A 16,356-nucleotide genomic window follows, 5' to 3' on the forward strand; every position below is an offset into this window, starting at 1 on the left:
TCTTTAGTAATTTCAGTTTTAGATGAAATTGCTGATATTGAGTGCATATATTCTGGATACTAACAAGTGCTTTACATTCATTCATTTAGACTTTACTATAACCCTATAAAGTAGGCCTTCGTATTTCTGTTTTACAGCTGAAAAAATGAGGTTCAGGATATTTATGTAGTTTGCCTGAGATCATACAGTTTATAAGCTGCAGAGCTGCGATGTTAAGTAATTCTTTTACACCCCCAAAACCCACACTCTTAACCCCACTGCATTTTATTCTTCACTGTTTTCTTAGTTCTCATTTCTTCCTCTCTCCAAGGCTGCCAGTGCCACATTTCCTGTACTGCTCCTCTACCATTCTCTATATTTTGATCTTAGTGTCTCCTCGATTTGGGGGGACAGAATGGGGAGAGATAAAAGCACAGCCAGCTACAGTAAAGATTGAATGTTGCTGTTTGAAGGAAGAGAAAAGCCTGCTTCTATTCTTCACTTATCAATTGGGCGTGATGACCAACTGGTGAAACTTCATAAAAAGGCAGCTCTAGGACTGTGCTGCAAAGATGAATTCTTCAGATATGGCATTAATTCCTAGTGTTATAATTTGTTACATGGAGACTTGACTCATTAGGATGGAACAGTTCAAACATTCTAGTTTCCCAAGGGCAAAAGTTAGAAGTGTGGTTGTTGTGGGGTGAGATACGTGATTGATGTGGAATGCATCTCTCTTATTTCTCTTGTGTTTTCTATATTTAAACCTGGAAATGATACATCTTAAAGGACATACTAGAGTAGTACTTCTTACACTTTTCGGTTGTAGGACCCCTTTATACGCTTTAAAATTATTGAGGAGCTTTCATTTATGTGGATTATTTCTAATATTATTTACCGTATTAAAAATTAATCTGAGATGATACTAAAATCCATTACATGTTAACAGAAAAATTTATTTTCATGAAAGATACCTATATTTTCCAAAGAAAAAAACACATTGTTTTATATTTTTTGCAAATTTCTTTAATGTCTGGCTTAATAGAAGATAGCTGGATTCTCATACCTTCTTCTATTTTCATTATTTTGTGATACGTTGTTTCAGTCAAAGCATATGAAGAAAATCTGTCCTCACAATGATATATAGTTAGAAAAGGCAGAATTATTTTAATGGCATTTTCAGGTAATAGTATATATTCTTCTTTGATCTTATACCAAACTGAACCAGTGACTCTTTCTTAAAGGTGTAGAATATGAAACCATGGTAATGACATTTTTATACTCTGTTACGTTAAAATTCATTGATTCATCTGATGCTTCAATTGTATCCTTTACCCATGCATCATTTATTATGGTTGAGCAAATGTTCCAAATGTTAATACCTTATACAGTACCAAAAATCACACATGTTAATATCAGCAACCATTTATCAGAAGAGTCTTTTGTTTTTAAAAAGCTGTCAAGGTCACAACGGCAGATATAAGTTTTCCAAAATTCTAATTTTTGTTTGAAAGCTTGAATCTTATCATTGACAATAAATACTGTCCATTGTTTCCCCAAAAGTGACAGGCTTACTTGGTTAATTTTTGAGAAAATATCTGCAATATACACAAGTCTAAATAGTCATAGTTTGCCATATACTCTTTTAGTTAAAATGGTTCTCATAGGAGAAAAAAAGTGATTAGTTCAGTTCCCAGCTGTGCCTTTCCTTCAGACAACCATTGTACTTTGATACACAGCAAAAGTACTTCATGTGTACTTCCTGTTTTGTCACACAGAAAATTACAAAGACATGCACATATGGGTCAGCTTTAATAAAATCAATAATTGTATTTTATTTTTGTTCATTGTGATTGTGGTCCTTAGGTGAAATAGACCCTTTTACTTTTCTTAATTGTGTGTGATGGTGAAGAATACAATGACACTAGTACAGTTCAGTGCTACTGCCTTGATTCTTGCTAAAGCACCAGCTCTTTTACCCACCATTGTTTTGAATCATCAGTACAAATGTCAATACTTTAAAAATGGCAAGTAATATCTTAGTCTTATTACAAAAATAGTGTGATGTTACAGATGTACTGAAATGGTCTGAGGGACCACACTTTGGGAACCACTGCACTGGAGAGTCAGTGTTCTTCCCCAGTATTCACCAGCTTATCTCTTATTCTATCAAGTAACTCAGGGCGGAGAAGATAACTAATCTTCTGTTAATATATAGAGAGTGATTAGAAGAAATTAGAATGCTCCAGTCATTCAGGTACAGATATAATATAGGTAGTACACTATATTCTTTCCACGTTCTGTCATCTGAGCTAGGTGCTCTTCTGCTCTCTGATACACTTAGGCTCCATGCCCAGATGTCCTTTTTAGGAACATATCTTTAAGGAGTTTACTAAACTTAGTTGTAAGTGGCTAGCATATCTCTCTTCTGCCTTTGACTTACTGCTTTTAAAAAGGAATGAATGGGCTAAATTGACTTGTGCAACTTAATTTTCCACATCTTTACATATATTTCTCTCACAAAGAATCTTATCACTGACAAATCCACTAGCTATAAGGTTGTTAGCACTAAACAGCTCCTGAGAAATAGACTCCTGCATTTAAATATTCTACAAGACTTTCTTCATTGTCTCCTAAGCAAACAGTTATCTTATGTACATTATACCTTATCAGACATCTATGTGGTATTTCGATGAAAATTTCCACCAGGATGGCTTTGATTCATCTTAAACATCAGTTGTCTCTTGACTATTATTTGGTACCAAAGGACTATAGGAATTCAGAAACATTCATCACCCTTCATGCTAGTATAATGGTGTTCACGGAGTACTTTTGTACCACAAGAGTTGGACTTGGACCATAGATACCTGTTTCATATGAGTGCAGCCTCTTGGAGGAAAGGCTTAACTTAGATTCACAATAGGCACCTTCCATTGCTAGATACCCTTGAGGACAATTCATTGTCCTCAGACACTAGTTCTCTGATCAGAGTTTCACACTTGGCAAGGAGGGAAGAAGCAAGAGCAAAGCTCCAGACCCCAGGAGAGAGGCTCTCTCTTTTACCCAAATCACAAGATTTTAGTGGCTGTAGTATAAAATTGAGTGATTGTTTGATTTGTACTGTAGTCACTTTTTCATAGGAGAGGAAATGAAAGGAAACTCTTAAAGGCAAGTTTTATAACATTAATAATTCCTTTGGCTGTGATGTACTTGATGTTTCTGAGAGCCTTTATTTTCTGGCTTGAAAACCTAACCAGTGAGCTTCAATTCTGTCACCATTTTAAATTCTACTTTTACTCTAAAGCAGATAGTACACATTTTGAAGGACCTACTCATGTTAAAACTCTTCAGTAGATAAAACTGTTGCCCAGTGAGTCACTAGCATGATTCTCTCCTTTTCAGTTCTTTACTAAAAGGGGTAATTTTATTTATAAAAAATAGTAAGCACTGTGCACTTGCATGTCACTTTGTCATGTTTAGGGGATTTTTTTACTCATATTTTTCTCATTTGAGTTCTCAGGAAGGTGCAGGTACTTTTATCCTTTATTTATAAGAAGATTACCTAGCTTGTTGTCATCTACAAAGTTGATGGATAAAGAAGCTGAGCCATGTGATTCTGACCTAGTGCTTTTCAACCATATCAAGTTTAGGACAGTGACAAAGCTCTGCCTTATGACTTACCCAGTCATAGCAGTCTAAGGATGAAACTATTTTTAGTTATCACTCCTACTTTATCCTTATAATTATGTCCTATTTTTAAGCACCTACCTAAAAGGCATTAGAAAATACCAACTGCTGAGACTTTGGGCTAAGATCCTGAGGGCTCCTCTGTTCTCATAATTCCTTGCCTCGCATTATGCTCACTCATTTTGGAGCACCCCCAGCTAAAACGTCCAATAGCCTGCTGTCCTTGGTGTGGAAGTATGATTTAGTTTGGCCTAGCGATCACAATGTCAGGTTAATTCTTACCTCTCAGAGGCCCTGCTGTGTCCTCAACAAATATGTAACAGAAACAACCTTTGAATAAACTGGTGACTTTTCCTTTGTTCATTCGTTCAGTTATCAGACATTTAATGAATAATGTCAAGAATATGCTTTAAATGTTATTTATTTATAAAGAGCTTGCAAAGGAGGTGGCTTATATTAATACCAAAGGTAATAACTAATAGTTAATAATGCAAAACTATGTACCAAGCCTTGTTCTCAGTACTTTATATATCTTACACCTGTCAACTGCTACAGGTTCCTTCTTGTTTTCCTACTAGAAAATATATGCCAAACATTCTTTGGCTTATTGCCTCTTTGTTTCTGAAGCAGCATAAGAACATATGGAAAAAGTGTTGTGATATTAATGAAGGGTACATGAGTGTACATGATACATGCTGCTTTCCAGGAATGAGGATGGCATGATGGTGCATAGTGCTTTCTAAAGAATAGGTATAAAAGATTAACCATGTTAGAAGATCATTAGTGTGAGTTTTTGATGATATATTTAGAGAGACACTGATTATTTTTACTGTTATCTTTTCCATATATAACTACTTTTCCCTTCTTTTTCTCTACTCCCCATTAAGGATCATAATTTATTTAAAATTAAAAGATTTTATTGGTTTGTCCGTAGGAGTAAGAATAAGAGTATAATTTATAATTCTTAGATTTAAAGAAATATTATTAAAAATGTTGTATTTTTTAGGTAACTGAATGTGAAATATTTCTGTCACTTCTGGTGAAATTTCTGGATGGAGATAAACCACAGTGGCTACGAGCTGTTGCAGTGGAATCAATACACAGACTCTGTGTGCAGCCTCAGCTATTGAGGTAAAACTTTACTCAGCAGTACTTTGTTAAATGGTTAGGTTAATATTTATGCTAACAGGAAGAGCTTAAATATTTATTTCAAATAATAATTTCTAAACAAAGAAAATTGTGTATTGTATGTATATGGAGGGGTGTATGTGTGGGCAAAAAGTGTGGTTAGGGATTGCCATCAATTGAATTTACTGAGTTAATATGGCCAAGATAATTTTTTTAGAACACGGACCTCATTCTGAACCTTTGTCCAGAGTTAGTAAAATCACTCAGGTGTGCGGAAGAAGTTTTAAGTATAGCATTGAGACTGATTTATCAACATTACTTGCTATTAAAAAAAGTTAAAAATTTTTAATCAAATATTTTCTCCAAAAACATTTAAAATTATTTTACAGGTCATTTTGTCAGTCCTATGATATGAAACAGCATTCTACCAAGGTTTTTCGTGATATTGTGAACGCACTGGGATCTTTTATCCAGTCCTTGTTTCTTGTCCCTCCGACTGGAAATCCTGCTACGACAAACCAAGCTGGTAAAGGCTTAGTCATATTTTGGTTTTTATATTCTGCCATAATTTACAATATTCAGTATTCTGAGAGGATATTTACAGAAATCCTGTGACTAGAGAAATTGAGGTTACCTAAACATATACATTTATTTTATAATTTATTATATTTCTTTATAGTATTTTAAGTTTTATATATAAATATAAAGATTTACACTTAAAGAATAATTTGATTTCACTGAGGTAACTGGGTTTCTTTCCAGAATATATTTTCTTCTCTGATATACTTTTAGTTCCTCTCATCACATAAGAACAAAAGTTTAGATGCTAATTTTCATTTTAGAAGAATCTTCATTTGGTGCCTCTCTTTAAAGAGTGTGGTTACTACTAAGGTAGTAACTAAGGAGGTCTGTTTGTCATTCTTCTAACAAAACAGGTGAATGTGATTTAAGTTTGGAAATCAGTGTATAGCTTCTTGTTCCCTTTAACTTCTTTCTCTTCCATTTTTAACTTTCTGATTAGTGGTTTCTTTTGTCCTTTAATCCCACCCCTGATAAAAAGTGATTTAACAAAAGGTATGTTACATAGTTTGTCAGTATTTTTACTCATTAGTACCTTTAATATAAAGAAGGAAATGGTGTTTTGGGGAAACAGGGAGACTCTCTAGTAGCCAAAATAGGATTGGTAAATTTCATTTATTTGTGCAGTATCCATTCCTATAGCATAATTTTTAAAAATTGACCAAGTGTTTGAATATTATGGATTTGTAATTAAGTAGTAAATTGGTGTCTTTGCTTGCTTTCCCTTATCTAACAGGAAACAATAATTCAGGTGGCCCTGTCTCGGCACCAGCTAACTCAGGAATGTTGGGGATTGGTGGAGGTGTTACTTTGCTACCAGCATTTGAATATAGGGGAACTTGGATACCTATTCTGACTGTAACAGTACAAGGCAGTGCTAAAGCAACCTAGTAAGTAGTAGTAGCATTATTTTGTAGGGAATGTTATTGTTGGGGTTTATATTTTATAGTAAAATGTTTCTCTCTGCATTATATTTAAAATTTTAGACCTACTATTTCTAACATATTTAAGAACTAATTTTCTTTTGTTATATTTTGAGAATTTTATCTAGGACTGGATTTTGTTTGTTTTCTTTTGTACTACTTGAGGACTATTAACAGCATAACAAAACAGAATGTGATTTCTTTACCCAAGGGCCTATCCACTTGTTCTGTATGGCTTTTTGATTTAAGTATGTGGCTTGATTTCAGGCCTTGTGGACTTAGGTCTTCTGATACTGAGTTACCTTCAGCAAATTAGTTTACCTATTTAAAAATCTCAATGTACTCAACTATAAAATGGGAGTAGTGACATATCTACCTTTCAGGATTCTGTATGTGAATAGTTAGGTGTTTGGCTGATCACATTTTTAGGGTTTAACACATGGAACTTTTAGTTTAATTAATTAAAGTGTTTAATGGATTCCACATGTGTTATTTAAAAATTTGTCATTATGGGGCTTCCCTGATGGCGCAGTGGTTGAGAGTCCGCCTGCCGATGCAGGGGACATGGGTTCGTGCCCCAGTCCGGGAAGATCCCACATGCCGCAGAGCGGCTGGGCCCGTGAGCCATGGCTGCTGAGCCTGCGCGTCCAGAGCCTGTGTTCCGCAATGGGAGAGGCCACAGCAGTGAGAGGCCTGCGTACTGCAAACAAACAAACAAAACAAAAATTTGTCATTAGACATTTCAGTTTAACAACTACATATTCAACAGTGTATTGTTGATTTTTCTTAAGTAAGTCTTAGTGAACTGTAGTGCTTACAGAGATAAAGCAACCAATACTACATGTGTTTAACATTGCCACAGTTGTGAGGCAGTTAACTAATATATTTTGAGTAATTGATATGCATAATTAAAACACTGTTCCAGTGACAGTAAATCAAGACTTAAACTGTGAAGCAGAATCTCTGACTAGTTTAAATCATGAATTTGTATGATATGTCAGCCTGCATTGTATCATCACAATGATATTTTACTGTGCAGGTAAAGAGTCATGGAGGACCGAAATATTGTTATTCTTAGTCACTTAAAAGATTGAAGTTACTGTCTCATATAGGCTTTGCCTTGCTACAAAGGCTAATAATTGAGTATACTACAGTATCAAGTTATAAAAGAATCAGATTTCTAGCACTGAAGGAGACATTAATAATTATCTCATTCATTACCCCACCTCATTTTTTAAATTGAAACAATCCCAACACAAAACAAAATCGCTGCTCTTGTGGACCTTACATTTTAGTGAGTGAGATAGTCAATAAAGATGCAAATAAACATGTAGTATCACGTTGGGTAATGGTTCACTGTTTGAAGAAAAAGCAAGTTATAAGGGTGTAGAGAGTGATCACAGTGAAGATAGGAACAGAAAGGATATATCTGAGGAAATAAGAGTGAGCAAAGACATAATTATTATTTTTTTAACATCTTTATTGAAGTATAATTGCTTTACAATGTTTTGTTAATTTCTGCTGTATAACAAGGTGAATCAGCTATATGTATACATATATCCCCATATCTCTTCCCTCTTGGGTCTCCCTCCTACCCTCCCTATCCCACCCCTTTAGGTGGTCACAAAGCACCAAGTTGATCTCCCTGTGCTATGTGGCTGCTTCCCACTAGCTATCTATTTTACATTGGTAGTATATATAACTCCATACCACTCTCTCACTTTGTCCCAGCTTACCCTTCCCCCACCCCGTGTCCTCAAGTCCATTCTCTACGTCTGCATTTTTATTCCTGTCCTGCCCCTAGGTTCTTCAGAACTTTTTTTTTAGATTCCATGTATATGTGTTAGCATATGGTATTTGTTTTTCTCTTTCTGACTTACTTCACTCTGTATGACAGACTCTAGGTCCATCCACCTCACTACAAATAACTCAATTTCATTTCTTTTTATGGCTGAGTAATATTCCATTGTATATATGTGCCACATCTTCTTTATCCATTCATCTGTTGATGGACATTTAGGTTGCTTCCATGTCCTAGCTATTGTAAATAGTGCTGCAATGAACATTGTGGTGCATGACTCTAATTATGGTTTTCTCAGCGTATATGCCCAGTAGTGGGATTGCTGTATCGTATGGTAGTTCTATTTTTAGTTTTCTAAGGAACCTCCATACTGTTTTCCATAGTGTATCAATTTACATTCCCACCAACAGTGCAAGAGGGTTCCCTTTTCTCCACACCCTCTCCAGCCTTTATTGTTTGTAGATTTTTTGATGATGGCCATTCTGACTGGTGTGAGCTGCTACCTCATTGTAGTTTTGATTTGCATTTCTCTAATGATTAGTGATGTTGAGCATCCTTTCATGTGTTTGTTGGCAATCTGTATGTTTTCTTTGGAGAGATGTCTGTTTAGATCTTCTGCCCATTTTTGGATTGGGTAGTTTGTTTTTTTGATATTGAGCTGCATGTGATTCATCCTTTGTCAGTTGCTCATTTGCAAATATTTTCTCGCATTCTGAGGGCTGTCTTTTCGTCTTGTTTATGTTTTCCTTAGCTGTGCAAAAGCTTTTAAGTTTCATTAGGTCCCATTTGTTTATTTTTGTTTTTATTTCCATTTCTCTAGGAGGTGGGTCAAAAAGGATCTTGCTGTGATTTATGTCATACAGTGTTCTGCCTATGTTTTCCTCTAAGAGTTTGATAGTGTCTGGTCTTACATTTAGGTCTTTAATCCATTTAGAGTTTATTTCTGTATATGGTGTTAGGCAGTGTTCTAATTTCATTCTTTTACATGTAGTTGTCCAGTTTTCCCAGCACCACTTATTGAAGAGGCTGTCTTTTCCCCATTGTATATTCTTGCCTCCTTTATCAAAAATAAGGTGACCATATGTGCGTGGGTTTATCTCTGGGCTTTCTATCCTGTTCCATTGATCTGTATTTCTGTTTTTGTACCATACTGTCTTGATTACTGTAGCTTTGTAGTATAGTCTGAAGTCAGGGAGCCTGATTCCTCCAGCTCTGTTTTTCTTTCTCAAGATTGCTTTGGCTATTTGGGGGCTTTTGTGTTTCCATACAAATTGTGAAATGTTTTGTTCTAGTTCTGTGAAAAATGCCATTGGTAGTTTGATAGGGATTGCATTGAATTTGTAAATTGCTTTGGGTAGTATAGTCATTTTCACAATGTTGATTCTTCCAATCCAAGAACATGGTATGTCTCTCCATCTGTTTGTATCGTCTTTAATTTCTTTCATCAGTGTCTTATAGTTTTCTGCATACAGGACTTTTATCTCCTTAGGTAGGTTTATTCCTACGTATTTTATTCGTTTTGTTGCAGTGGTAAATGGGAGTGTTTCCTTAATTTCACTTTCACATTTTTCATCATTAGTGTATAGGAGTGCAAGAGATTTCTATGCATTAATTTTGAATCCTGCTACTTTACCAAATTCATTGATTAGCTCTAGTAGTTTTCTGGTAGCATCTTTAGGATTCTCTATGTATAGTATCATGTCATCTGCAAACAGTGGCAGTTTTACTTCTTTCTAATTTGGATTCCTTTTATTTCTTTTTCTTCTCTGATTGCTGTGGCTCAAACTTCCAAAGAATGTTGAATCATAGTGGTGAGAGTGGGCAACCTTGTCTTGTTCCTGATCTTAGTGGAAATGGTTTCAGTTTTTCACCATTGAGGGCGATGTTGGCTGTGGGCTTGTCATATATGGCCTTTATTCTGTTGAGGAAAGTTCCCTTTATGCCTATTTTCTGGAGAGTTTTTATCATAAATGGGTGTTGAATTTTGTCGAAAGCTTTCTCTGCATCTATTGAGATGATCATATGGTTTTTCTCCTTCAATTTGTTAATATGGTGTATCACATTGATTGATTTGTGTATACTGAAGAATCCTTGCATTCCTGGGATAAAGCCCACTTGATCATGGTGTATGATCCTTTTAATGTGCTGTTGAATTCTGCTTGCTAGTATTTTGTTGAGGATTTTTGCATCTATGTTCATCAGTGATATTGGCGTGTAGTTTTCTTTCTTTGTGACATCTCTGTCTGGTTTTGGTATCAGGGTGATGGTGGCCTTGTAGAATGAGTTTGGGAGTGTTCTTCCCTCTGCTATATTTTAGAAGTATTTGAGAAGGATAGGTGTTAGCTTTTCTCTAAATGTTTGATAGAATTCACCTGTGAAGCCATCTGGTCCTGGACTGTTGTTTGTTGGAAGATTTTAAATCACAGTCTCAATTTCAGTGCTTGTGATTTGTCTGTTTATTTTTCCTGTTTCTTCCTGGTTCAGTCTCGGAAGGTTGTGCTTTTCTAAGAATGTGTCCATTTCTTCCAGGCTGTCCATTTTATTGGCATATAGTTGCTTGTAGTAATCTCTCATGATCCTTTGTATTTCTGCAATGTCAGTTGTTACTTCTCCTTTTTCATTTCTAATCCTATTGATTTGAGTCTTCTCCCTTTTTTTCTTGATGAGTCTGGCTAATGGTTTATCAATTGTGTTTATCTTCTCAATGAACCAGCTTTTAGTTTTATTGATCTTTGCTATTGTTTCCTTCATTTCTTTTTCATTTATTTCTGATCTGATCTTTATGATTTCTTTCCTTCTGCTAACTTTGGGGGTTCTTTTGTTCTTCTTTCTCTGATTGCTTTAGGTATAAGGTTTGGTTGTTTATTTGAGATGTTTCTTGTTTCTTGAGGTAGGATTGTATTTCTATAAACTTCCCGCTTAGAACTGCTTTTGCTGCATCCCATAGGTTTTGGATCATTGTGTTTTCATTGTCATTTGTTTCTAGGTATTTTTTGATATCCTCTTTGATTTCTTCAATGATCTCTTGATTATTTAGTAGTGTATTGTTTAGCCTCCATATGTTTGCTTTTTTTACAGGTTTTTTCCTGTAATTGATATCTAGTCTCATAGCATTGTGGTCAGAAAAGATACTTGATATGATTTCAGTTTTCTTAAATTTACCAAGGCTTGATTTGTGACCCAGGATATGATCTATCCTGTAGAATGTTCCATGAGCACTTGAGAAGAATGTGTATTCTGTTGTTTTTGGATGGAATGTCCTATAAATATCAGTCAGGTCCATCTTGTTTAGTGTGTCATTTAAAGCTTGTGTTTACTTATTTATTTTCATTTTGGATGATCTGTCCATCGGTGAAAGTGGGGTGTTAAAGTCCCCTACTATAATTGTGTTACTGTTGATATCCTCTTTTATGGCTGTTAGCATCTGCCTTATGTATTGAGGTGCTCCTATGTTGGGTGCATAAATATTTATAATTGTTGTATCTTCTTCTTGGATTGATCCCTTGATCATTATGTAGTGTCATTCTTTGTCTCTTGTAATAGTCTTTATTTTAAAATCTATTTTGTCTGATATGAGAATTGCTACTCCAGCTTTCTTTTGATTTCCATTTGCATGGAATATCTTTTTCCATCCCCTCACTTTCAGTCTGTATGTGTCTCTAGGTCTGAAGTGGGTCTCTTGTAGAGAGCATATATATGGGTCTTATTTTTGTATCCATTCAGCCAGTCTGTGTCTTTTGGTTGGAGCATTTAATCCATTTACATTTAAGGTAGTTATCGATATGTATTGTTACTCACTTCTGAAATCATAAATAGACAGAAAATATTGGGTTTCTTTTGTAAATGGGTTAGTATGTTCACATTGGGACCTACCTGTTGAATTGGTATCTTTTATTCATTGTGAGTTTTAGTATAAAATGATTTTCACTGTTTTCTTTGAAGACATACATATAAATCTTAACTGTGTATACAGTTCTTTTTTGACTTCTTAAGTGTGTAATAATTTGAAAACTTAAGTGACATATAGACAAGTTGTTTTGACATAATTAATGACAATATATTCTTTCAGATTTATTATACTATGGCTCCCTTCAAAGTTGGGCTTGTGACAGTTTTTTCAACTTGACCTTAATTTTAAAATATTTAAATAAATGGGTTACCTTTAATCTAAAAGTGGAGTTTGTGTAGTAATTACAATAAAGCAGCACTGAAACAGTTAAGAAAGTGTGGGTTTGTTTAGGTTTGTGGTATAAATTACCTTTTTCTCTTAACTATTCTGGTGCTTAAAGTCTGTACCACAGAATTTGGGAATTAGAGTTTGTGATGTTTAGGAGTATTTTATCTGTTTTAGATGCATTTTCCCAATAGATGATATATTCTTTGAGAACAGAGATTTGTCTAACAAGATGCTTGGCACTGATTGGTTTAGTATGTGGCTCTTTAAGGCTAATTGGCCTGGCAAAGATTAAACCCATAAACTTCACTTCCCCATTTGAGCTTAAATATCTCGATCAGTAATATAAATATGTTTGTATTGGTTACCTAAATTTTAAAAATACTGAGAGTTGGCCCATATGGGTTAAACTGATAGGCTTTAGAGTTGGACTTGGGTTAAAAACTGCTGACTGATAACTGTCACCCTAGTTCACAGTTTCATCATCTGTATCTCTTAGGGTTTTTGTGAGGAGTTAAATGAGGTATATTAAAAAAAAAAACCCTTAGTATCCCAGGCTGAGAGTAAATTGCTCCATAAATGATAGGTATACATAGGTGTTTTTATTGTTTATTGTGAGTTTTACATCTTTATAAATTTCCTGCCTTATACTGATTATGATTAGGAGACTTTTAGAATTTGAGTTTGGAAATTACTTTTATTAGCTTTTCTTATTATGATCTTTAGTGATTTCAATTTTGTTTTTGAAATAGAAGTAACATAGGATTAAATTTGCCCTTTTTCAATTGTACAGTTCATGGTTTTATTATATTCAGACGTTAGGCAACCATAAGCAGCATCTAATTTCAGAACTTTTTCATCACCCCAGAGAAAAAAAAAGCCATATCCATAAGCAGTCATTCTGCAATCTCCCTTTCCCTACCCCTTAGCAACTACTAATCTACTTTCTGTATTGATTTGGTTATTCTGGATATTTCATATGAATGGAATCATACAATAAATATTCTTGTGTGTCAGGCTTCTTTTATTCAGCATAATGTTTTGAAGGTTCATCTATGTTGCAGGTTGTACCAGTACTTTCTGTTTGTGGCTGAATAATATTCCACCTTATGGTAGTACCACATTTTGTTTATCTCATTGTCAGTTGATGGGCATTTGGGTTGTTTCCACTTTTTGGCTATGAATAATGCTGCTATGAGCATTTGCCTGCAAGTTTTTGCATAGATATTTTCATTTCTACTGGATGTATACCTAGGGGTGGAATTGCTGGGCCATGTAGTTACTCTGTGTTTTACTTTCTGTTGAACTGCCAACTGTTTTCCCAAGCAACCACACCATTTTACATTTTCAGCAACAATGTGTGAGGGTTTAAGTTTCACCACATCCTTAGCAATACTTGTTACTGTCTTTTGATTATAGCCGTCCTAGTGGGTAAGTGGTATCTTACTGTGTTTCAAATTGACATTGAGCATCTCATTCATGTGCTTATTGTCCATTTATATATCATCTTGGGAGAAATATCTATTGAAATCCTTTGCTCCTTTTTAATTGTGTTTTCTTTTTATTATTATTGAGTTGTGAAAGTTCTTACATATTCAACATCTAGTCCCTTATCAGATATATGATTTCCAAAAATTTTCTTGCATCCTGTGGATTGTCTTTTCATTTTCTTGATAGTGTCCTTTGAAGCACGATCATTTTTAATTTTGATGAATTCAGTTTATCTGTTTTTCCTTTGGTCACTTATGCATTTTGATATCATACCTAACCATTTCATAATTTGAGGTCATAAAGATTTTTGCCCATGTTTTCTTCTAAGAGTTTTTAGTTTTAGATCTTACATTTAGGTCATTGATTCATTTTGAGTTCATTTTTGTATATGGTATGAGGTAAGGCTCCAGTATCACTCTTTTACATGTGAATATCCATTAGTCCTTTCCCCATTGAATTATTCTTTCTCCATTGAATTATCTTGACAGATTTCCATTTTAAGGAATTTAAAACCTGTTTGTCATGATTTGAAACAAAAGGTTTGTTGTCTTTCCGTCTGAAAGCTCTGTCCTAATTACGGAGTATAACTTGCTCTAAAATTTGAACGTGACACACTGGTGCTTTAAGTATTACCTTACCCTGTTGGCCGATTGTATCTGAGATGATAGGATGACAGATGAGCTGGATATCTCACAGTAATAATTTTCCGTAGTATGAAAGCTTCTTTTCCTCTTTATAGGATTGATTTGATTTTATAAGATCTTATTTTACTTATTTATTACCTTTTTAAAATTATAGTTAATTTACAATATTGTGTTAGTTTCAAGTGTACAGCAAAGTGATTTTAGTTATACATAAATATTTATAGATACTCTTTTTCAGATTCTTTTCCATTACAGGTTATTGCAGGATATTGAGTATAGTCCCCTGTGCTATATAGTAGGTCCTTGTTGTTTACCGATTTTATATAGCAGCTTATTTTAAAAGCAGCTAAGTCAGAGTTTGAGATGGCTTGTAATCTGTCTTTTTCTATTTTGTATGTAAGTATTTTTTCTAATGTCAACAATTAATGAAAATACTGGCACAACTTGGGGGAGAGGCAAAAAGTGAATTATTAAAATAATCAGTTATCATACTGGTCAGGCCTTAATTTTTCTAATCAGTTTATTAGAATACCATGAAGGGATCTGTCCTCCAAAGGAAACCCAGTAGTGACCATTTACTTTTGCTATTCTGTTAATCTTAATTTCTGTAGTCTACAGATTATGGAAATAGTTATATGTATTTTCATCATTGTGGCTTCTCATTAAGCATCTGATTTTTTCATAATTTCAGCCTAGAGATGTTGGACAAAGTTGAGCCCCCGACTATACCAGAAGGTTACGCTATGTCCGTGGCATTCCATTGTTTGCTAGACCTTGTACGTGGAATCACTAGTATGATTGAAGGAGAGTTAGGAGAGGTTGAAACAGAATGTCAGACGACTACCACTGAAGCAGTTTCTTCACCAGCACAGTCATCAGAACAGCAAGAATTACAGTCAACGTCAGACCACATGGATAAAGCAATAGGTATATTATTATGATTGTGTATTTTTAATTTTTATTTTGAAATAATTTTAAATTTACAGGGAAATTGCAAAAATAATAGTTTCCATATATCCTTCACCATGATATTCCAATTGTTAACTACAGTATTTGCATTATCATTCTCTCTATATACATGTCACTATACTTTTTTTCTGAACTATTTGAGAATAAGTTGCAGACATGATGTCCATTACCCCTGAGTACTTTAAAGTGTATTTTCTAAAAATAAGGATAGTCTTCTACTTAACCACAGTATAGTCACCATCAGAAATTTAGCATCAATTCAGTATGTCATCGAATCCCAAATGTCCTTCAAATTTTGCCATTTGCCTCAGTGATGTCCTTTATGGTCTAGGATTACATGTTGAATTCAGTTGCATGTCTCTATACCCTCCTTCAGTATGGAACAATTCCTTAATTTTTCCGTGTTTTATATGACCTTGCCATTTTTGAAGAGAACAGCCTAGTCAACTTGGGTTTGTTTTTGTTTCCTCATAATTAGATTCAATAGATTCATTTTTGGCAGAGCTACCACAGAAATGTTGCTTTGCTATACGCTGGTGATGTTAACTTTTATCATTTGGTTAGTATGTGTGCCTTGTTTCTTCAGTATAAAGTTAATTATTAACTTTTTCTGGAGAAATACTTTGAGACATCTGTAAAAGAGAGCTTTCCCTTCTTCCTTATTTATTTTGTTTCATTTATTTATTTGTATTAGTGTAGACTCTCGGATTCCTATTTTATTCAAAGAGTTACAATCTTTGATTATCATTATTTGGTTTAATGCTCATTATCCCTGACATGGCCATTTGGGACCCCTTTCAAGCTAGCCCCTGTGTCCTTTTATCATCCCATGTCCTTTTGTCATTTTCTGAGCACTACCTTACTGTCTGATACAGCAAAATGTTCTAAGGTCATCTTGGATTTTTCTTGCCTAACCTAGGAGTCAGTTATTTTTCCAAGGAGCCCTAGTTCCTTTTAGTGGAGAATAGTATTTAGAAACTA

General features: G+C 34.5%; 1 protein-coding gene across 8 annotated transcripts in view; it reads left to right on the top strand.

Annotated features, from left to right (window-relative positions):
- Window positions 1-16,356, top strand: part of MON2 (MON2 regulator of endosome-to-Golgi trafficking) — a 200,508-nt gene that overhangs the window by 41,652 nt on the left and 142,500 nt on the right. For all 8 annotated transcript variants that reach the window (XM_089919984.1, XM_089919982.1, XM_089919985.1 and 5 more), the window contains exons 9-12: window positions 4,673-4,797; window positions 5,184-5,320; window positions 6,110-6,263; window positions 15,098-15,333. In XM_089919984.1, coding sequence (XP_089776110.1) covers window positions 4,673-4,797; window positions 5,184-5,320; window positions 6,110-6,263; window positions 15,098-15,333 — 652 coding nt within the window. The remainder of the gene's footprint in view (window positions 1-4,672; window positions 4,798-5,183; window positions 5,321-6,109; window positions 6,264-15,097; window positions 15,334-16,356) is intronic.

The sequence above is a fragment of the Delphinapterus leucas genome, chromosome 11, assembly GCF_059928025.1.
Source record: "Delphinapterus leucas isolate spDelLeu-1000000601 "Yukka" chromosome 11, BTC_Dleu_Yukka2, whole genome shotgun sequence".
In the NCBI taxonomy this organism is placed as follows: domain Eukaryota; kingdom Metazoa; phylum Chordata; class Mammalia; order Artiodactyla; family Monodontidae; genus Delphinapterus; species Delphinapterus leucas.